Here is a 23,306-nt window from a genome sequence, read left to right on the forward strand (position 1 = left end):
CATCCTTTGGACAAAATCAATTATCACGGATGGCAAGGTAAACCGGTGACCTCTCATGATATATTGTGTACTTTTCAAGAGTACTTTTCAAGACTCGTAATCAGCCGGCTCCAATTGCCAGGCGAGTAGAGGGAAAAATGGCGGCAGACGGACCAGGAGAAGTTGATGGCCGTCATCACCAGCAGTCATCCACGGTTGGGATGGGACGTTTTCCGATATCGCTATGAGACAAAACACTCGGTGCGGTCCCGTTGCGACAAGCCCTAATCAAAGGCGAGACATGGGCCACATTCGATGTTGGCGGTTGAAAGCCCGTCAACTAATTATGCCCATATGCTGAGAAGCTGCAGAGGCATCAAACGGACGAAATGTGCTGGTCGTATGGTTTGGCAAGTTCGCCATGTCGCCCAATAAGGAGCTTAGTCCCGATAAGGGCAGGCCAATTTGCGTGGAAATTACATTTAGATCGTCAAAAACCAACTAATATTAGATGGGCTCGTACATGGTATTAACCCAACTGAAATTTTGCTAGCCAATGTCAAGAATCACAAATTTCTACCAGCAGGAGCTAAAGTCATTCCCGCCCTTTCTGATGGTCTATTTCCGGAAAATTGACTCTTCTGCTCCCATTGCAATTAGAGGCTACCTAACGTCTGTTTTTAAACTTGGCCTTTCTAGATTATCACCGTATTTTAACTCGACAGTCCTCTAACAGCCTCAAGATAGAAATTTGCGAAGTCACCAGGCACATCTTCAACACAAATAAACAAGACACTTTGAACATGGAGAGCACATAAACTCACCCACCCTAACAGCACCTAACTGGATAATTGACGGGTTCAGCTTTCTCTACACATCTAATAAAAACTTAAGAAAAGACGCCCTTTTTACAAGCAGAATCACGACCAGCCCAGGCATATGATAAAAAAACACAAGACAACACAATTGACCGGGGCAATGCAGTAGAAAACCAAACATAACTAGCCAGACATAAAAGACATGGCTCGTCTAAAGTCCAAAGATTGAAGGGCTGACTCAGGGAAGGGTTTGCCACCCGGCATCCACAATCCACCACTGTGGGGCAGCAACACCTGCTGCTGCCCACCCTGCGGCTGTTCTCCGACTTTGGTCGGCTCATCATCTTTCTTCTTCTTCACAAACTCAAAGAACTGTGCCACTTGGGATGCATACCTGACATTAGTCAAATAGAATGTCTATCTTTAGGGCAGAATCAGCACACTCAATGAACAAAAGTTTGATACATGAGAAAGATTCAATTATTTCATGCTGAGAAGCATAAAAAGGAACAAATGAAGATAAGATACACCAAGTAAAAACGGATGATCAACGTGAGAAAACAACATAGCAAACGAGTATTCCTAATTTAAAATAAAACACTCGAGGGGGAAGAACGACACAGGGAAAGAACACTGAACAAAAAGAACGGCAAAATTTCCAGCCTCCCAATCTACAAAAAGAGCAACTGCAAGGATAGGATCTTGTTCATGAATGCAGAAAGAAACTTTGCATGAGATGTGCAGTACTACTCGGCCTCAAAGGGCCCGACAATGCTCCAATGACACGAAGCAGTAGGGGAAAATCAACACCAGCACCATCATAAACCTTCAACATGTAGCATGCATCATAATATATTGAGTAGGGAAAAGTGATCTTACTCCCTCTTGGCTTCAATGTCCTTGCTGAAATCAATATTGGGCTCACAATCAAGGACCAAAGCAGGAACCTGCTCAAAATGAAGAGAACCATAAGCAGAAAAAGCCTACACAAGTCTGGTAAAGTTGCGAAAAATAAGACATCACTCATACCTTTTGAATACTGGAGTGCATATGATCACCCTCCAAATAGACAACACGGTCCCTTATACCTGGATGTAACGAGTTGTCAACATGAAAAGGGGGCTTACTCACTGACAATACTCCATGCTTCCCACTTTCAAATGGGAAAAGCCAGCTCTCATGCTTCTCATGCAAGTCTCGGAGGTATTCCAGGGAAACTCCACCTTCCTCGGATCTCTTCCGAAGCTTCATTCTCTTATGACAAGTATCGGGGCTTGCCCTCAGATATATAAAAGCATCAGGGATGAGACCAGGTAAGCATGAGACAACTGGATCAAACCATGAGTCATAGATGCTGATCTCCATCTCATTCATCCACTTTGCTTCATGGACAGCTCTTACAAAGACCTGTATTCAGCAAAAGATTATTTAATGCATCAACATTCCAAAATGAGTCAGTCTTCATACTAACTAGTAGCTAGGCAAGAAAGGGAACAGACAAAGAATCCGAATCTATCATTGTTTTTGCTTTCAATTGATCATAGGAATACTAGCTGTCAACCTTGCCAACATCCTTAGCATCAATTTTATTTTTAAATCAAGAGATTCTGGATGTAGCATAGATGTAAAGACAAACCCATAGCTTTATAAACAGAAAAAAAAATATATATACATATCCCATCATTGGGTGATCTGAAAATAGAGGGAATTTCAAAAATATTGGAACACCTATACCCGTGGCTAGCTTATTTGAGAGAGAGACTTCTCTGAATATTCTAGATCCTTTTTCTAATTTAATCTTTTACATCCACTGCGTCCATTGGTGACCGTTAATCAACTTTTAGACTTGTGACAAAACATAAACCAACAGATTGCAGGCAATAGCTGAAAAAAGAATGATTGACCAAAGTTTGACAAAATACAAACCATTCTATCACTGAAGACACTTCTCTCCATCAGTCTGAGTGGCTTAACCCCGCCAGATGACTCTCTCTCCTGCATAACCCTTGTAACAAACACATAATTCTGAAAAGTATAGGCATATCTTTCTGGATCTGCATAAAAAGCATCCAATATATTGAAGTGATCAGGCCCAACATCCTGCCACTTATTGATAGGTTCTGGAACGACCTCAACAAGGTCACGCAGCTCCAGCGTTTCATTAGCAATCCTTTGAAGGAATGTCGTCTTGCCAACACTTATGTTCCCCTCAACGCAGAAAGTGAGACGTTTCTTCAGTGCTGGCTTATTTTCCATGTCAGAATCCTCCAAGTCTTCCTCCACACTCTCTCTAATGTAGGTAGTGATACTCTCGGCATGGTTTTTGTGAATGATTCCGACAGAACTTCGTAAGTACTCCACCATCCCCTCACTAGACTTCCCAAAGAACTACATGTTAACAGAGTCCTTATATCAGCAGAGAATTACAGAAGAGCAAACAAGAGGTGAGGATTATAGTCATAAACTCCAGGCAAGTACATACAGTCAGCATACATGCAAATACATACGGTCACCACAATCAATATACAACTGAAGTCAAAAACTTTGTGGAATCTTCAAAAGTAGACCTACATAACCGCGAACATCAGCGCTTCATGGCAAAGTCCAAGCTCACAGAATAACAAGCAGACTTGGATAAAACACAAGCAATAAAACGCCGGCACACAGTAACTCAAGAGAAGGTAAAGGAGCAAGCCGGGTAGGAAGCATAACAAACATAGGCGCATCTCATTCTGCCCCCTAAAATTGACATTTAAAGGATAAACGAGAAAGCCTAGAAATAATAAAAAAAACACTATTTTAGCACCTTATCCCTGTACAACTGCTTGAGCTCAGCGACTCCAGCAATCCCCTTGTCCACCAACTTCCTCAGATTCCTTGGCCCCACGCCCGGAATCGTCAGCAAATCCACGTTACCAGCGACGCTAGCGGGCTCCTTCTGCCTCCTCTGCACTCTTGCTGCCTTCTCATCCGGTACCATCACATCCTTCTCGCCCAGACCCTTCTCAAGATTCTTCGAACCCTCGACGGCGGAAGCCGAGAACGACCCCTCCGAGCCCGTGTGGACCCACTTCTGCCACGACCTGCCGCGGCCGCCTTTGAACACGACCCACGCCCGCGAGGGCGCCGTGTTCTGGATGGAGCATCGACAGATTCCGCAGCTGGTGGAGTAGGAGCGAGAAGGGACGTAGCCCGAAGCCTTCTTGGACAGGGCGGCCGCTAGAGCCGACCCGCCGCAGCCGCCGGCAGCTGGGAGCGCACCGGGTGGCGGACCCATTGCGCGAACGGGAGCGTTAAACCCAGAAAAGGGAGGGCTTTTATGGAAAGCGAAGCTTGCTGTGGTACTGGCGGCGGTCTTGTACTTGAACCCTAGAGTAATGGGAGGTTTAGCGGCGCTACAGAGGAGGATAGGGCCAGGAGGGCTTCGGCTTAACAGCTTCCGCATCGCGTCTTCGCATCTCACCGCGATTTCCTTCCCTTTTTTCTCACTGGAATTTGAGAGAGAGAGGAAAGTAGAAGAAAAAAAACTTCCTTTTTTGCTTGAACTCGAGAGAGCGAAAGAGGAAAGAGGCGGGAGAAACTGAACGTTTCTCTCTCTGCTGCTAATGCTTATGGACAGTGCTGCGTACTGAGAGGAGCAAAGGAGAGGCCTTTTACAGGGTTTTTGCTGGCTAGGGTTTGGAGGGAAGGGGAGAGACAGAGGACAGCCGGACACACGACACAGACAGAACCGGGATTGCGTTGGTAAATTCTTGTTGCGCGAGAAGAGGATGGAGGGAAAACTTTAGGGTTTTTGAGGATTGTCTGGGGTTCTGTGTCCGTTGGTCTGTCCTCCACCACCGGACATGACCAGGGGAATACGGTGGGGATTAAATTAAATTATAAAAGAACAAATGGGGTGGAATTTCCTTTTCTTTCATTTCTTTATTCATTTACTTACTTTATCTTTGCCCTTTTGGTACGGAGAGAAAAATTGGGACAGAGCCAGAGACAAATCCGGGGTCGGCCACGCCGGACAGGAATGGGGGTTAATGTGATTTGGTAGGGGGGCCCCGCATGAAACATGTCATTAACTAGGGGGTGATTACATTAATCAAGTGCCGTAATGACAGGTAAAGGAGACACGTGTCGTCCACCCGTTTGATTGCGAGGACCCCACGTGCGAACGCCTCAGCCGTCCTACGCCTTCATGATACAATTAAATTTGATTTTATTTGACAGTTGGTGGTGACAAACGTTTGCCTTGCCCGTCTGGTTTTCAGTTTTTTTTTTTTTACCATAAAGAAGCCAAATCAAGAGAATAACCGTGGCAAATCAGCAATGCGACTTGCTTAACTTACATAAGAAGCACATGGTGCACATGCTCATACAATTACATTTTACCAACTCTGCTTCTAGTCAACCCCTTCTCGCTCTGTATGAATGCTCTGTTTTATTTCTACTCTTTACATCAGGATCTACCAAATATATTCCTATGATAATTTACATTTACCAAATATAAGCCTGAGAAAAACTGGCTGGGAATACCTGATGCTGCAGAGGCACCCCTCGGTATAGATCTTGTAGAAGCCATCTGAATAATTATCGTGTGATGCAGCTGCGGGACCCAGGTAACCTTTCGCATGTAATATCGCCGAACGTGTAGTGGGCTCTTTGTTATCTTCTGGTGTAGTATCATATTCCGAGATCAAACGATGGAGAACCAACATAGCCAGCACTTGGAAGAATCATCTCTTCCTTCTCCTTGGAGCACTCAGAACTGCGTTGGAGAAGCAACGTAGCTTGAGCTTCTACAGCATCGAGATCAATGCCCTCGTAGAAGTGATCATCAGAGAAGAGGTCGCAATCGGCGGGAACTCCATTAGCGTGATTCTGATGGACCGGTTCTCCATTTCTAATATCTTCCTGAGAAAGGAATTCTCTCTCCAGGTTGATTGCGGTGACAGAATCTGGATCATGGAACCTTGATTTCCTCTTCAATCTTTCCACCACATCACTCCCCCCATCTGTTGCTGAAGCACTAGCCACAGAAGGCATCCTTTTCGAGATTCTCTCATGGCGTTTCGACAAGCTTTCAGCACTTTCCCCTTCGGACTGATTGTTCAGTTGGCTTCTGGGTGCATATAAAGAGTGCAGACTCTTTCCTGAAGAACTTGTGCTTTCACTCATCCGCCATCCATTTGGTGACTGACTTAGCAAAGAACGCCTGCTTTTAAAAAGAAAACATTAATGGATCCATAATTTAGCCTATAAATATAAGAAAGAACAGTAGCCACCATACAATTTTGGGAACTGCCTGGCTATGCATGAGGAATGGAAATTACATTTGACTAATTTACTTATCCTTGGCTAGCATGATACATACAAAATGGAACTTGGAACATAGAAAAGATTAAAAGCAGAAACCAAACATGTACAGGGCTTCTCATACATCAAGTCAGGCCTGAGTCGCCGAACCCCACTTCCAATTTCAAACATTTAAAAATTTCTATATCCAATCTCTATTTGCTGCTATCATTGGCTGTAACATTTATGTAGACCATCTATCAAAATTGTAGCATTGAACTTTGCTAAACGATGCCCCATGTCCCTTTTATGATAGCACTACATTCAGTGAGCACTTAAAAGCAGCAATTCCTCAGCATTTTCCTTTTTCTGTCAATTTCTAAAAACTTCAGCTAGTTGCTTTGTATTTGTAATCAACGCACTCCATGCATACAAAAAGTTGAGTTTTGTTAGCCTTGAAAACACACTGCATTTAAGTTCAGGTAATTAACTGATGTTATGTTTTTCAACTAAGCTGCTTCACAAGATGCATAAAGATTATCCAGTTCCCCATTTTCTGCATGAAAGGTCTGCGGGACAGAAACCTTTCTAAACAAATAATCTGACTTCTTTTCTAATTTGTATTGTTGATTTGCTGATTTGGAGTTGACTGAAAAACAAATGTCCAAGTTCTCCACATAGCAGCACAGCGAAATTGCATTCCCTTCCCTTAATATGGTGATTGCAGGCCTAAAATTTGCTAGATTTGCCATGCATCCGTTTTCTGCATATCACCTCATATACCGATCCCGTGCGCACGCACAGAGAGAGAGAGAGAGAGAGAGAGAGGAAAGGACCTGTACACTGCCATCATATCAACCGTACAAGTAATGTCTTGAGTACTTGCTGCTGTAGGATTTGTCCCGTCATCTATGAAGCTATCCTCATATGTATCTCTGTCAAGGTCATCTTCTTCATCCTCAGATGCTTCATCTCCCGAAGATACCCTAAGCAGAACCATAAAGCAAGCAAGCATATCAGTCATCATGTAATACAGTAGGGTAATTGAACCTTATTTTCAATCCGCATGCAATAGTCTCCTCATTTCATATTGTAACATCAACTCTTCTAAAGCAAACCCATGCACTAAGGAAAGATCAACTAAATGACCTATTTTTTCTCAAGATTTCCAATTTGTGTAGAGAATCTTTGTAATATTGGATCTTTACAAAAGTAGTTCCCCTATATTTTGTTATTTTGATTGCTTCAATTCTGAAATCATCAATGGATCTTAAGTCTTAACTAGTTTGGTTGCTGCAAGTTCTCATCCTGTAATCTTTATGTTGCACAATGTTCCTACCGATGGCCATAATAGCTACTTGTCAACAACTTTAAGGAGACATTAGACAAAAAAAAAAGACTTCAGTAAAACATATAAAATATATATCAATATGAGCAGATTGGCTTCTCCAAGAGGGAAAAATCCATTGTATTCCTTTCATGTATCCAAAATTCACATCTCGAAATTTAGAAAATTACCAACTTAGATTGAAAAAAATGACCAATATTTGATGGAGTAAGTTCCCAAACTTTATCTGATAGTTTTCCAATTAACAACTTTTGAAAAACTTATCAACTCTTATTTGAATATTTACCAACTTTTATTCGAATACATTACTGACTTTAGTTGACCACCGTTTGTAACATACTGAAATAGATCTTGGTCATTAACTCACAAGATACTTGTAGACTTTAACATGATTTTGTAACTATTAACCATCTAATAAAATTAATTGATCACCAAGATTTAGCAAAACTGCTTTGAATTTATGAGCAGGTATTCATTTTCACCAATCACGGACAATCTATCTGTCTTGATATGACGGAACAATAAAACTGTCCTTCACCAATATGCAATCATTTCTTGGTCCTGCTCCTTTAAAGAATTATCACTTTTTCTAGCTACAATTTACTGCCGTGTTATATCAAACATCAACCAGATAAATCCTGTTATAAGATCAAAAGAAGATACTCACTGCAAGAATGGATGATTTAAAGAGATACTTACTCAGCTTCCTCTTCAATGTAGGCTCTGGCATTATTGATCGTCGTCTTTTTACCTGAAGGTAAAATGAACACCACATTGGTAAATATGCATGGAGATCCATAGTAATGGTACCTAAGATGAAGCATAATGAGGATTTATAGCAGTTTAAATAACAGAATGAAAGTTAGGATCCCAGAATTGAGAAACTGGACTAATGTTACGGGAAAAAAATGCTTATAAAAGTCCGTTACCCTGGTAATAGTTATTTTGATTTTGAAATGTGCTGGCACCAGGAAAAAAACCATCAGATTCCACCGTGGGGACAATGCAATTATCTTTGCGATTCAGGTCCTGCCTACGTACACAGTCTCCAACTCTTCGCAGCCTTCTGAGCTTCTTTCTACCTTTCACACTGTTTGAATTAGTATTAGGAGTCAAGCACCAATTCTTACTATGGCCGATGTTGATATCGTTATCTGGTGTCATGCGATTGTCTGGAGAAGCATGGCCACATTTACTTTCGTCAGAACCACCCTTAATGTTTGCTACGGGAGTTTGTATTCTGTTATATGTAGGCGAACCAGAAACAATTCCTCTACATGAATCAAATTCTTGTATAAGTTCCTTCTTTTTCCCTTGACTTGATGGCATAAAGAGGTGGTTGCTGCAAAGTATGGGAGACAAAACAAGATCTGGGATGATAAAGGCACTTTTGTCTTTACCATGCGATTCTCCTGCAAAGCCACATTGCCCACAACATCAATTTTGGTCAGAGCAAATTTCTAGTTGCCAAGTTTTACGGAAAACAAATGTACAAAGGGAGATGTTAGGACACATGATACCATTAATAGGAGATTCAGGAACAACTCCACTTTCTATGTAGTTGGTAAGTCGGGGACTAAATTCTGTATCTTCCTCGTCATCATTACATCCACTGGCCGGAGGAAATGGCTCTCTGACTTTCAAAGCTTCCAGTGTTCCATTGGTATCTTCTCCTCCATCTGGCAATTCTCCAATCAGGTTTTCTATCTCATTGTTCTTCATTTCCATAGCCGTTGGTTCATTTTGCTGAGCTTCGAAGTCAAAAACCGTAGATAGGGCCTGAGCTTCACTCTTCAGACATCCTGTTTGAGCAGAAGCTCGTTGCACAGAATCCCCAAATGGCATGCACACTTCTTCCGATCTTTGAGCTGCAGCTAAGAAATGGCCAGAATCTTTCTTGGGGCATTTCAGGTATATGTCATCGCTTTGTGTGTCTTTTTTGGAAGGAAGTGAAGGGACAGACAAAATTAGGACATTTCCAAGATTGTCAACAGACACAAAATCTGAACTAAAGAGGCAAGAGTGCACTGGAGAAGTTTTGTTAGCTATAGTAGACAAGCAACGGCGATCTGCAGTTTCTGAGGTCTGCACAGGTGCATCTGATATACTCATTTGCTTATATATATCAGGACAATCATCAAAGTTCAGCAAATCTGTCAAAAGAATCAACACAAAAGGATTTTCCAAGAATATAATTATCTGAAATTGGAAAATTACGCATGTACATAAATGACAAGGAAAAACAGAAATATGGCTATTATATGAACTACTAATTTAATCAATAAAATTTCTGGAAACACAGTACACTCACTCCATAAACTAATCTAAAAGCACATAAAATGAAAACATGAATAAATGCTATAAATGACCAATAGATCACTTGTTAAATCAAGAAGGTCCTCAGCAAAAAAGTAATGAGTATATGCGTACACACACAGAGACTCAGATACAACCTGCCGTGTGCCCCTAGAGCATATACACTCACACAAACAGACTCACACATACAACCCGCGGTGTGCATCTACTTAGGAAAGAGAAAATGAGTCAATATGCAGCAACATGCTGTAGTTGTTTTTGTCCACAGCATGGTACAAACTATTGAAGGAGGTTCTGGTTACCAGAATAAGTGTATGCACAAATATTAGATGCTATTAACACCAGCAACTCAGGCCATCACTCCAAATGACATAGTTGTTGAGATTCTGATAGAAGTTCACGACCCTTTCCGTGTGTATGACCCCTTATACATTCTACCCCTCTTGACAGTTTGCTCCCTCAGCTAGTTTTGGAACAACAGATAGATCACATGTGCATGATGAATAACAACCATTGCCAAAAGCTAAATTGACTGCTCCAACGGATCATATGATGGGTTGTATAGTTTTGTTGGGCTCTATTAATTTCATACCAGAACAAGAAACCTTCAAGTAGACAACTCAACAAAAGTGAGGACATCTAGTCCAAAAACTATTTATAGGGTAGATGCCTCTCAAACTACAATACCTTGACCACCATTGTCGTGTTGTTCTACCGACTTAGATCCAAGTTGTTCGAGTGAGAAGTCTTTCTCCTGAACCAGATGCATGAATAAGTAACACTGGCAGAGAAAACAATGAACGGCAATATATTGACAGGACAGGAACAAACCTCAACAGAGAGACCATCTTTATCTTTAGAAAAAAGTACTCCTTGCAAATGTTGCATTGCATCGATCATCATACCTGTTCTGCATGAGTGCATGACTACGTGCACTCTAGATGGAAAAGTCTGGAAGTGAGGAAAAGCAATAAGAGATGGTCTCCATTTATTTCCAGAATTGTTGAAGTATTTGGCAATGATATCAGATTCCGCGACAGTTAAATTCTTCTTCCACATTGGCATCTCAACAATGTCATCATCTTTAACTTTCTTTCCACGAGGAACGAACTTTTCAATTGATAGCTCAACAAACTGGACATCTGGTTTGAAAATATGTGGAATCTACAAGAAGAGGTATTTCAAAGTTATAGAATAACTGTGACATGGAAGAATTATCTAGTTCCAACTTCATCATATCTCACCATTCGGGGACTCAAATGGAAATTAAAACTTGCAATTCCTCCATTCCGCATGTGCTTACTAATTGCCTTGCTGTTAGCTTGCTTTCTCCGGTAACCCTTCAGCTCTGACCCCTCACAAGCTAACACTAGTAAACTTAGTCAAGGACAATTTGAGGTAAGCTTTAAGTAACCAACACAAAATGATGACGAAGGACCTTGAGAAAAGCAAAGAGAGAGAGAGAAGAAAGAAAACGACGGAATACAGAATGAATAACGCATTGGCTTTCATATCCCACTTATATGAAAGCAATAAGCAATTTAATCTTCTTTTTTTTATTTTTTAAGGCCGAAAAATTCACAACCTAGTCTTTACCAAAAAAAAAATTCACAACCTAGTCGATCGCATAAAAAAATATTAAAGGATATCCACACGTCCATCATGTTTCCTTCCAGTTCTTCCCATGCGCTGTACCATACGTAGAGGTGAGACATTAGCGTCAAAACATATTACTAGGTCAACTTCCATGATATCAAGACCTTCTTCACCAATCGATGTGGCTACAATGACATTGTATCCACCAGCTCGAAATTTCTGCAAGGAAACAACGTCAGAATAAATCAAGGGTCATGAGAAGCAGCATATGATCACCTCATTACCTCCAGAACAGCCTGCTGAACCTTTTGTGACTGTCCCTTAAGTGATTTTCCTGTAAAAGAACATCCAATCAACAAATTGTTTGGCAAACCCACAATTTAGAAATCAGACAATTGCACATTCATCTATGAAAATAAAGGGTAAATGTAAGAAAGTTCTGTCCATCATTAGAATTTCCCATATTTAAAAGTGGAACTGTAAACTGAAAATTACCAAACTAATGGAGAGGAAATCCTGATACAGAAACCAAGCATGAATACAGTAATTAGAAGTCAACAAGTCCAAATCCCATGCTGTTTAATAGTGTGAAAATCAATGACTAACGTTTGCCTTCTTTCATTTCTTCACGTGTTCATGATTCTGTATTATCAAGATACTAGATTACAATCTAAATTTGTTACTTGTTTGAGTGGCAGGACTGGTAACCTCAAATGGAAACTAAAACTTTCCAACAATTGCATTTCAAAAAGAATATTTGATCCTATCCTCCCCTTTAATCATATCATAAATGAATTCTGCTGATTTTGGGACAGTTATGAAACCTGTAACCTAGATTGTAACTGTAGTAAACACATGTAGCTCCCAATAAGCTTTTCCTCACTACCCAAATATAAATCCTACTTCTCAAAGGGAAAACGGCTATGTCAATCAGTCAATAGAGAGAACAGAGGGAGAGACTATCTTTTCAATCCAGGTTATTCTCCAGATAACTCTTATTATCCTTCAAGTACGTGGAGTTCCTAAAAGCATTTTCGATGGAGAACCAACATATCCGCAATGGAAGAACACTCCAGAGAGTGCGTGCAATAACAGCACTTGAAGTTGGCCTTGATGGTATGAAATTGGCATAAAGTGATGGCTGTCGTGCAGCAGTGCTAGTAGCATATATCCAAAAATGTTGCTGACTTAGATCAATTTAGACTCTAAAATAGACTAAGATTTCTTAACCGGAGGAGATCCATGATGAATCCTGACACTTATAGCTTTAAAATTTAGGGTGGTAACGCAAAACTGACTGCTTGATATCTCCACCTCAACAAGCTATGCTTTTTGCATTTGCATTGCAACACATCCACGTCCATGCATCGTTATTTCCATTGTTAAGTGATTTCTCAATGTATTATGGAGAGGACTTGATCGTGAATCTTAATACTCATGTTCATCCGACAGCTACTTCTGAGAAAAGTTACCTCATAATTTTAAAAATGACAAAGTGATTGCTAAGAATAAAGACATGGATCTCTCAAAGACAAATAATTCCTAGAAATCTCACGGTGGCAAAGTAATAAATTCGTAGTGAAAAATAAACCTGAACTTTGACCAACAAATTGTGCTGCTTTGACTATATCCCCAATGTTTGACAATGCATCCATAATATCCCTGAATCAAGTATAATTAAGAGTCGCAGCAAAAGAGGTCCCCTTAAAAAATGCGATGAAGTAATTTCAAGAGATATTGCAACAAGCAACAATAGGTCCATATAATGACATTTTACCTGACGCTTCCCCTAAAGTTTGAGAAAATGATAACCCTCGACCGTTGAGGATCATTTTTTTCTGCTGACAAAAATAGGCATCAGATTGAATCCCAGAATGTAAGATCCATAATACCGGAAATCCAACAAAGAAATCTGTCCATCATCAGATTAGATGAAAGATATTGAAAAAGAACATTCCTAGGTTATAAGGTCTGTTGTAAGCTAACAAGCTGCCTGTGCCATCTGCTCAGATAAGCTACAGCAATAGCACCGGTTTCCGTAACTATTCTATAGTTTGGTCATCACATTTGTCAAATAATAAACAATCTCTTTTATTATCAACTGATTAATCAATTAAAATTTTATGATGAATTAAAGATGATAGCTGAAGCTAGACAACTAACTGCTATGTAGAAATGCTTCTAGTTTCCATTCACTATTTGTCATAAACTATTATCTTCATGTCGCCTATGGTTTCAGCAAAGACAATCGGAACTCAAACTGACATAACTGAACAATCCTGTTAAACTTTGTATGATTTCTTCTTGGCATATGTTCCTGCCAAGGCCATATTTTTTATGGTAAGATGAGATGATAGCACTACACATCCAATGAACTTTCAGAGTACATCAATAATGACAACTTAAGAGTAATATAGCTAGGAGATTTGGTCTAAATGTAAGTCAAAGAAATTGGAGATGTAAATACCAATTTGTAGCTCTTCAATGTTGCATTGACTAACAAACAGTAGTTACAAGCAGGAGCAAAGAAAAGGAAAAAACCCAATAATGATATTTAACTCTCTAAAACTTTCTGGTTGCATGACTATCCTGAATCAGTAGTTTATTTACATTCACTCTATGAAGATTCAAAAACCAAAAACTAAAATTCTAAATATCAGGAAGGATCTACCAATAACACAAGCAACAAATATCTGGCACATCACACGTATATAGGTTGTATAATCAAGAACTTGCTAATTTAAAGAATACCGTGCCCACGTACTGAAGTGGTCAATCAACACTTCTAACATTTTTGATATTTTTGGATTAGGTGCACCATGAGATAAGTTCCGCTGCATTAAGAGTTTCGCTTTATGAATATCCTCATTTCTACTCATCAAGCTCGCAAAAGACCTGCAGAATTTGAAAAGAGTTCAGAAATATGTGCTATTTTATGTCAACATTTGACACTATAGCATGATAAAAATGTCAACGTGAGATGATATTTGTAATCTGCTTAAAACTTGTACAAGTCTGTCATTAGAGTTAGTGAAAAAAGGAGTATCACACATGTAACCGAATAAAGGCAAGATGCAAAAAGTTGCCTAGTGTTAACACTAATAGATATTCCTTTCAGATGATCAATAAAAGTGGACTAAAAGTTCACTGCTGAAGCAAATGCAGAGGGTCTCCCTATGATTTCACCACCTGCAAACCCATTCTCATATGAAGGCTGGTGTGTGTTTTCTTCTTTTGCTTTTCATGTACCATGAAAAATGCAATAGAAGCCCGGTGCCACACCTAGATTACCATACTACAGGTGGCCACCCATGTTCAAAACTCGGGAAGCAATAAGTGACTTTCGACCACTAGTGGGGCATAAGTAGTTTTCGACCAATAGAAGCTTGGTGCAGTGAAATCAAGCTTCCCATACCACAGGTGTCCACCAGTGCTCAAAACTCGGTAAGCAATAAGTGGTTTTCGACAACTAGTGGGGCATAAGAGGGTTTCCATGGGTGTCGAGCAGAGAACCAAAAATAAATTTAATTAAAGGAACATATCCACTCAAGAGCCACATTTGTAGAAACGTATTCTGTAATTGGCTAAATGTGGGAGAAAAGGGTATACAACCTCATACCATTCTTAAAAATACTTTTGAACACTTAGGGAACTGCAGTCATATGTAAGTGCCACGACATCTGATAAGCTCTACATCTATAGAGAACAATGAGCTTAGGTAGCATGCCTCCAAAAGGAAAGAATTTTCATCTTTTACACAACATATAAATATATAAAACACGTGAACCTTGCCATACCCCTGGTGCAACTTTTCTTCAAGCATCTCATATGCTGGCCTTATGCCATGGCTTGAGAGTAATTTGCGAATGTGATAAAGGGTGATGAGGGCTCCAAAAAACCTCTCAACCTCTCCATATTTCAATTGCGGAAGTTCAGGCGGAGGTGCTTGACGAAATCTATCCCTTGAATTAAGCAAGTCTGACGGACTCAACTGCAAAAGTTAAAGAGATGACTTTCAAGTGCATGTCCAGGAATAATGAACAATGATCGTAACAGGGGAAAAGCTAATAATGAGCCGGGCAACGCACATGAGAAAATCAAATGCAACCCACACAGAAGAGAAAAAATTGCGTCTGAAATTTTATTTTAAGGGGAAGTACATTTTTTCTGCACTTTCCGAGGCATACCCAAGAAAACTTTTCTATCATGTACAACTTATTAAAGCAAGCAATCAGAATCTAACCAATGATATCTTATCTGAGAGCAGAAGGGGCACCATTCAAATCCAAAAGGATAATGGTCAGGAACCCTCTGTTTCCAGCATGACAGCCATCATCATTTGCAAGACAAGACTCATTCATCATGTTCAGCCATTCAATAGTTCCATAACAAGCATCAAGGATGATGCAAGGTCAAATATACTTTTGTCACTTAGCATAAATGCCAAACTAGTTATCACTGTTCCACAGAACAGACGATTTAAGTAATATTTTATGAAATAATTATAACTTCTGGGCAATCCAAGAGTAGCATAAAGGAATTTACAAGATGTCTTAAACCATCTCTCCCTCAATGAGATGTTTTATTTTTTTATCCAAAGAGATTCTAGAGAATAATAATCATGTAAAATCCATCTTACAAATAAAATCAAATAAGGTACAGAGTAAAAGTCCAGCAAGAAACACATCAAACTGAAATCTTACTACTTAGTGTTCTGCATAGCAAATATCTTAAAAGAAACGCAGAAGGCTTGGACCCCATTGTTATAAAGATCGTAGTTATGTTATCAATCATATATTCACTGCATTCTGCAACAAAGATCTCATAATTTATCCAGTTTAAAAATTAGAAAGGGCAGTGGAGCATCACAAAAGTTAGGCGATATCATAAACTTTTCGTCATGGGATTTCGATGGTGTGCCACCATGTTGACAATCTGGACACCCAATAAAGTTCAACTGGGTATAAAGTCAAACATTGAAAACACAAAAATGGAGCAATATTTGAAATTCGAATTTGTGTTATCTCATAAGGTGTCTATGGACATGTAAAGTAGATGGAATCATACAGCTTGATAATCCCGATTCAGCAGTATGCCCATTGCATTAAGTCGAGCTGCATAGATGCGGATGACATTCAAAAGCAAATCATTTATCTCGATAGCTTCTTTGCCCATAGCCACCTGGTGGCATTAAAAAAAGTATAAGTCAGCACATATACTTTCAAGAATAGATAAAAATGACAGTAAATTATATACCTCAATCAACTCTAGTTTTCTGTCATGAACATATCGGCTGACATCAGGGTCGCTTTCATTGCGATATTCAAGGGTTGATATGATCAAATTGTCAATTACGTGCTGAATGGTCTGGTGCTTTGCTGACAATTGCCTTATGTAAAAATTTGAGTAATCTACTGAACATTCTAAAACATATGTAAACAGTAGTCACAATACTTACATCCTGGTGTCGCTGTTAAAGCTAATATCCTCAGCTGCACAGGTCGGGCTATCAACTGGAAAATTTGAATATAAGCCTTATATCCTTCACAAAAGATGAACCTAAATACACCCTTGAATAAAACGCATATACACATTTCTCTTGGAAAAGATAATAACAAATACCTCATTAAGAACTAGAAGAAAGGAAGACTAACCTCTCTAACAACAACACAATATGAATAGTTTCCCATGGCTCGATGGGCCTCGTCAATCACCAGGCAGACGAGATGTTTCACCAAACATGTTCCTGCGAAAACTCAACTTATTAGCAAGATAAGTTTCAACAACAGAAGTGAAGCTATTACATGCAAATGATAAACAGAGAGAGAGAAGATTATCTTCATAATTATACATGTCCTTTGAATGGCCTTCCACAATGTAAATACTTTTATGTTAGAGAATAAACATTCATTCAAATGGTACATATGAACTTTGCCACTTTAAATGTAAAAAGGAAAGTGAATCTGACGGCCAAATTGCAAAGCTTGTACAAGCATGCAATATACCTGCTATTAATATATTCCCTCCAGCTTATGAGCATCCACTTATAATCTTGGGCTTTAATTCAACCAACCATTGATTCCTTCTACTTCATTCATTTATAATATGAGTAATCTAAACGTATCACTTACTCATTTTGTCTAACTTAATAGGGTACACTTCAATGTTAGAGATCCATTAATTCTCATTTGGCTGACTCGAAAAGTAGCTTTAACAAAGACTCATTACAAAACCAATTTCAGACAATAACCCTGTTCCACTTCCACTCGATGTAAGAGCTTCAAGATAGGATGGATTCCTTATTGGCTTCGACTTATGTGGCTTAAGAATTTTGCATCTATATTACCATTTCTTTCATAAACTGAATTTAAAGTACTAACATGCACATTCCTCAAATCATGACAAACTTGACACTAACACTGAGAGATGAAAGCTACGGGAGCTAATGGGATCCAAAGTTTCAACCCTACAACAAAGATACTTTGGTAGATATGATCTCACTTTAAGAATTCCTGCAAAATATGACCAATTCTACTAATGACTTTATTCCGTAGAATCCTGATGGGTCATTGTGCCAGCTTGATAAACTATAAATATCTCCCTCATCAGCATCAATCCCAAACATGGTATGTGATTGTAGCTTCTAGAGACACACCGGATTGAATGTCTTTCTCTAGCACTTGAGGAGTAACAAAAAATACTCGTTTAGTCTTCCAAAAGTGAACTCTTTTATCAGGGCTCATCTGGCCAGTCATGTCGATCGTCCATTCCTGCAATATTTTCAACATGAATAAGACTTTGACAAGGCTATAACAGCGAGTCTCACAGAGAGTAAAACCAGAATCTAACCTGTGGTATTCCGACAATATTATGGCATGCTTCTATTTGTTGTATCACAAGTGGACGAGAGGGAGCGGTGAAGACTATTTTCCCTATCAAGGACAAAAGAATTTCAAGAAATGGATAATGATGCCTCTATATAGATGGTAACTGTAAGCAATGTTCTAAAAACCTGACCAGCCAGTTCAATTAGTTGGATTGGTTTGATCTTAGGAATTTAAAATGTAATTCTGGCAAGCAATGTTATCGAGCGAGATGACACAGCATGATGTTTTCCCAAGTAACGACTTAAAATGTTTACTTCTTAAAATTGGTTGCTAATCAGTCATTTGCCCAAGGAAAGGCATGGTGAACCTAAATCCTTCTTGCCCCCACCCTCATCCTCTTCATGAGCATGTGAACTTAGAACTTTCAAAATATACGGATCAATAACCAGACACTCTCGTGTTGAAGAATAGTAGTTGATTCATATTACCCTCAGGGAACCATCTGAAATAGTTAAACATCACGACCGCAGCAATAAGTGTCTTCCCAAGTCCCGTTGGCAACGCAACCAATGTATTCGAAAAAAGTGCAGTCTTTGTTATAGAAAACTGATAATCACGAAGCGGCACGTTCACTGCAACCAAGAAAAAAAATAGATAGTTTGAGTTTCAGGGCTACAAACAAAACATAAATTGGATAACTTTACTTCTGATAGATTATGAGTTGCGTAAATTGAAGCAAAGTTCCACTAACCCACGAACTTCAAGTCTTCAAAGAAGCAAAGAGTCAAATTTGCAAACTATAGTTGGATTTAAAAATTACAGTGTGATTCGTACACTTAACACTGCTGTCTAACAACAGGAACAGCTACAAACACATTGAAGGAAAAACAAAAGGCGAGAAAAGAGTATCTCAATTTTAAACGTTTCAGCATCCTACCACATCACTCCTCCGGAAAGTCTAGATGTTTTACAATACTTTAACTAATTAATAAAAGTGAATTGGATCATAAACATAAAGAATGTAATAAAAATAAAACGAAAGATGGTGTTTCCAGAAACATCATAATCTCGATCATCAATAACCCTGCCCCGATGCCGAGGAAACTAAATGGACAGAGCAAAGAAGCCTTTGATTCATCCGAATCGAAACCTGGGTATATCCAAGTTTTAGCCGCCTCGGGATCAATTTCGACGCAGCTCGCCGCATCATCACGGTCGACCCGCATTCGCTCCTCCACCCGAACCGCCGAATTGCCCGGCTCGGCTCCCGTCGAGGACCTCCCTACGAAGCTGTCCAGCGTCGACTGTCGAGAAACCCCGTTGCACTTCTTGCCGAGGACGCGAGGGGCGGCCGCATTGCCCAAGGGGGCGAGCGCGACGCGCGGGGTCCTAAACGGGTCCGCAGAAGCGGGCGGCCTCGAGCCCTCGCAAGCCGCGTCGATTTCCCTGACCGCCGCATCCCAGTCGAAATCCTAGAGAGAGAGAGAGAGAGAGAGACGAACGTCGGTCAGTCAGTCGGGTGCCGGACAAGGAGAACGAACGCAACGCCACGGTTTCAAGGAAAAGGAAGGGGACGCACGTCGTCTTCCTCGTCGTCGATGACTATGGGAGGACCGGCTGAAGCCATGGCCATGGACGGACGGTCGGTCGGTCAATCGCGCAGAGAGGAAAAGTAGAGAGAGAGTGGCGGCAAAAACTCGAAAAGGCGAAAATGGATTCGGAGGGAAGGAAAAGAAAAAAGAAAAAATGGGATTTGGAAATGGGCCTGGCCGATGCCGATGAGCCCGGCCCATTTGTCGCCGGGCTTTCCGGATCCAGACACCAACCGGGAAAGCCTTCCGTTTTCGCCCGACTTCTCTGCAAAAGCCGTCGCGACGAGAAGAGCAGAGGAGAGAGAGAGAGAGAGAGGAAGCAAGGAGGACAGAGACGTAGCTGAGACCGGTGGCGGCTGATCGTTTGCGAGATTCGTCATGGCGGCGTTGAGCACTAGCTTGAGATCTGCATCGAAGCTTCTAGCTTCTTCTTCCGCTTCTTCTTCTTCAGCCTCGCTCGCCTCCAAATCAGGTCCGCCAATCGCCTCTCTCCAAGCTTGGTCTTCTTAGCCCTGTCTTCCCGTCCCCTTTCCAGCTCTGAAACTGAATCGGATGATAGGACTTGTGCGGTCGAGTTCTTGGATTTGGTGATTTCGATTCTGAGATTTTTCCCTCGAGGGAGTGATGGGAGATCTTTGTTTGAAAAATAAAGGTCGTTCCTTTGTGCGATTGGCCTCCCGTGGTCTCGCTCCGGCCGCGACGTTGCGCCTCGAAAGTTAATGGAGATTAAATCGTCCTTGAAAATTGTGAGGATATAGCTTGAACATGGAGTTCGGGCCGCTTAGGGTTTTTGGATATATTCGGTCTTAATCGTTAGGGTTATTGATGGTGCCGTGGCATATTTAGAACCTCGTGCCACTGGGTTTTGCAATCTTTTTGAAGAGGAAATGATGGGTTCTCGGGAAATTTTAATAGAGCGGCGTTGAGCTTCTACTGTGCATAGGATGTGGACTGATTATGATTGATTGTTGATATTTACATTAGGTAAAGCGAAACCTATTGCATTGATGATGCTCGAAAATTGGTTTTCGGTTGCTAACTTTGTGTGCTGATAATGAGCATTGAAATCTTAGCACACTTTGGTTTTTGACTTATTTAAAAGCGGGGGAGTAGATTGCAGGGAGTTTCATGATATGTAAACATTTGACGTCTTCCTGCAATTCATATATATTATATTTATTTGATGGAAAAATGCATAAATTCTGGCAAAGTTTGGTCTCTTACCCCCCCTCTCATCTAATTGAGTGTAGATTGATCGGCATGTTCGTTCAATTGCTGGGATGCTAATCTTTTTCAGTGCATTTTGTGTGCCCTTACTTGCCCGGAGAACACAATACTTTGCCCTTACTTGTATGTTCGGTTATATTTGGATGTACCTGTGACATGCTGAATCGTGCCCGATTTCTTTTGTCCTTGTTTTTGAATTAAAAAGCTCTTCAGGGTTGATGGCTAGTCGATGCTTTATATGTATGGGTACGATTTTAATCCATGCTATCGTGGGAATGAATTGCATTTTGGTCCAGCTAACTGCCACTAGATGTTGTGGACTATATTCAGAAGTTCCTTTGCATGTAGAAAATATTCATAGAGCTTTTCCAGTTTTTTCTCAGCTGGTTTAATCTCAGTTACACATGCCCGATGTTTGTTATAATGCGTCTATGTGTTGGGTGGCAGTGATAGAGTTGGATAGGTTAGCCAGTGAGCAGTCATGATCACTGCTACTTTCACTTATGATTCCATTGTTGGTTAGAACAATCATTCGGCTGAGCTTTGGCCTCAGAGTTTCAAGATACATTCTTGGATGATTGTTAACTTGAAAACAAATCTCACTTGTCTGTCTTTATTAACATGGTGCGTAGTGTACTCGGTCAATCTAATTATGTCATTGCTTCTTATTTTAACTTGAGAAGAAATCTCATTTTCTCAGTGTTTAGAACACAACAGTTAGCATAAATGATGGCGTGCATCATCAAGATCATCTTGGAATTTCTCGCCAATGTGATTGTTGCATTTCCTTTTTTGACAGTCAGCAGAAATTTCCACTCAACTGGGGTGAAAAGGATGGGAGGTGGGCACGCACATGGCCATGATGAACCTTACTACCTTCATGCAAAGCATATGTACAACTTGGACAGGATGAAAAATCAAGGGCTGAAGATGTCTCTTGCTGTTTTTACTGCCTTCAGCATTGGCGTTGCTGTGCCTGTCTATGCTGTCATTTTTCAGCAGAAAAAGACTGCTTCCGGTTAATTCTTATTAAAGCCTTGTCGCTGCAATAATAACTTCTTTGCCCAATGCCCAAGATAGTAGGCCTTTGCCTGCTGGTATGGTTTTAGTTGTTTTGCTACTGAATATTGTGTTTTTTTGTTGCTATAAGCTTTTAACATCTCGTCAGTCAGATGACCTTGAATAAGTTCTTTGATTTTGCCATGGTATTGATATTTCAGTACATACTCATCCTGAGAAAATGTTTATTTTTGTTTTTTGCTCGTGTCTGAGGAAAGATAGAATAGCTGTTCCAATTGTTTCTTGTACTTGCTTGATTCTCAGAGTTGTGCTGAATGAAACGCACCTGCGATATATACAGGGGATGCATGTAAAGACTCGTCGAATTGAAAAAACTAACAAGTATAGAGCAATTTGTCAGTGGCATGTCAAATAGAATCATGATGTTAACATACTACGACTTGCTTGATATTACTTTTAAATTTTACCTCACTTCATGTTAGCTAATTCTGCTTCTGTTGAGACATTAAAACTCTTCAATGCCAAGGATTGCAGTTAGGTAAAGGCAATCCTTGTCCGGTTTTAGTCTTGGACTTCTTGCCCAGAACCTGAAGCGAAGCAGAGTGCTGACCGCACCTTTGGTTTCACTTGCGGGAATTTATCAAGATGACTATGGATGTCTCTACGCCCAAAACATTTGGTCAATCTGCGCTTTCTTCTGCCAGATCCTATTATTTCTTATGGTTGCCCATCCGCTTTGTTCTTTCCTCTATGCTTTGATGATACTTAAAACAGGTCTGAGTGGTTTCCGACGGTAGATGAGGTTTGCTTTCACTCGTTTATTGGGACGGTTAACATGGGCAAGTTTTCATCGATATGTATTACAGCAGATGGGGAATTGAATATCCATCCCTCATCGATATCCTCATCAACTGGAGATAGGTCGAAGTTATTGCCGGGGTTGACTTTTAGGTTGGACACGATCCACCTCTAGTTTACCGCTCAAAGTGGACTAAAGTTTTGTCTTGGAGCTTCGCCCTGTTTGTGCTGCTCACAAAATTTTGTTCAGTCTTTGCTGTATCTGAATCAGCTTTCATGCGATTCGGCGGCATAATCTCAACGAGCTTACGATGTAGGGATGTTCGAAGTACGTCCTCATCCCAATGACCTCTGGGAGTCTCTCTTTCATTAGCTATATTGCCCACGGGCCACGGCACGTCCGAGTCGAATCGAGCTCGCAGTTTCTGGATCTTGGGAGTGAGTGATGATGATGGTAAGTCGAGACACGGTTCTGGTTTCAACGTCATCTTTGGATTAC

General features: G+C 40.4%; 3 protein-coding genes across 3 annotated transcripts; 1 reads left to right on the forward strand and 2 right to left on the reverse strand.

The window, feature by feature from the left end:
- Positions 1-729: 729 nt before the first annotated feature.
- LOC104449502 lies at positions 730-4,645 on the reverse strand. Its single transcript, XM_010063680.3, has 5 exons — positions 3,604-4,645; positions 2,724-3,185; positions 1,827-2,204; positions 1,677-1,744; positions 730-1,191 (listed from the first exon to the last, which is right to left on the reverse strand). The coding sequence occupies exons 1-5, from the start codon at positions 4,240-4,242 to the stop codon at positions 981-983; spliced, it is 1,758 nt and encodes a 585-aa protein (XP_010061982.2). The 5' UTR covers positions 4,243-4,645; the 3' UTR covers positions 730-980.
- A 423-nt stretch (positions 4,646-5,068) lies between these two features.
- Positions 5,069-19,898, reverse strand: LOC104451930 (DEAD-box ATP-dependent RNA helicase FANCM). The gene is made up of 23 exons (XM_010066484.3): positions 19,750-19,898; positions 19,321-19,642; positions 18,659-18,802; positions 18,193-18,275; positions 17,999-18,113; positions 16,998-17,089; positions 16,802-16,856; positions 16,600-16,721; positions 16,411-16,524; positions 15,141-15,334; positions 14,108-14,238; positions 13,121-13,181; positions 12,935-13,005; positions 11,628-11,677; positions 11,397-11,562; positions 10,992-11,119; positions 10,579-10,911; positions 10,435-10,501; positions 8,952-9,584; positions 8,361-8,843; positions 8,131-8,182; positions 6,920-7,069; positions 5,069-6,003 (listed from the first exon to the last, which is right to left on the reverse strand). Exons 1-23 carry the CDS (start codon positions 19,801-19,803, stop codon positions 5,472-5,474), a joined length of 4,152 nt encoding a protein of 1,383 aa, XP_010064786.2. The 5' UTR covers positions 19,804-19,898; the 3' UTR covers positions 5,069-5,471.
- A 124-nt stretch (positions 19,899-20,022) lies between these two features.
- LOC104449504 lies at positions 20,023-22,251 on the forward strand. Its single transcript, XM_010063681.3, has 2 exons — positions 20,023-20,234; positions 21,789-22,251. Exons 1-2 carry the CDS (start codon positions 20,141-20,143, stop codon positions 22,010-22,012), a joined length of 318 nt encoding a protein of 105 aa, XP_010061983.1. The 5' UTR covers positions 20,023-20,140; the 3' UTR covers positions 22,013-22,251.
- Positions 22,252-23,306: the final 1,055 nt, after the last annotated feature.

This window comes from Eucalyptus grandis, chromosome 6 (assembly GCF_016545825.1).
Source record: "Eucalyptus grandis isolate ANBG69807.140 chromosome 6, ASM1654582v1, whole genome shotgun sequence".
NCBI lineage: Eukaryota > Viridiplantae > Streptophyta > Magnoliopsida > Myrtales > Myrtaceae > Eucalyptus > Eucalyptus grandis.

What these genes read in the sequence shown, in the direction of transcription:
- LOC104449502 (XM_010063680.3), bottom strand. Translation starts at nt 4,242, where the DNA reads ATGCGGAAGCTGTTAAGCCGAAGCCCTCCTGGCCCTATCCTCCTCTGT. An exon ending in GTGTCTTCAGTGATAGAATG is followed by an intron (nt 2,205 to 2,723) that starts GTTTGTATTTTG and finishes TGCTGAATACAG; the next exon opens with GTCTTTGTAAGAGCTGTCCA. An exon ending in TGCACTCCAGTATTCAAAAG is followed by an intron (nt 1,745 to 1,826) that starts GTATGAGTGATG and finishes CATTTTGAGCAG; the next exon opens with GTTCCTGCTTTGGTCCTTGA.
- LOC104451930 (XM_010066484.3), bottom strand. Translation starts at nt 19,803, where the DNA reads ATGGCCATGGCTTCAGCCGGTCCTCCCATAGTCATCGACGACGAGGAA. An exon ending in TCGACGACGAGGAAGACGAC is followed by an intron (nt 19,643 to 19,749) that starts GTGCGTCCCCTT and finishes CTCTCTCTCTAG; the next exon opens with GATTTCGACTGGGATGCGGC. An exon ending in TTTAACAGCGACACCAGGAT is followed by an intron (nt 16,722 to 16,801) that starts GTAAGTATTGTG and finishes GGCAATTGTCAG; the next exon opens with CAAAGCACCAGACCATTCAG.
- LOC104449504 (XM_010063681.3), top strand. Translation starts at nt 20,141, where the DNA reads ATGGCGGCGTTGAGCACTAGCTTGAGATCTGCATCGAAGCTTCTAGCT. An exon ending in CTCGCTCGCCTCCAAATCAG is followed by an intron (nt 20,235 to 21,788) that starts GTCCGCCAATCG and finishes CTTTTTTGACAG; the next exon opens with TCAGCAGAAATTTCCACTCA.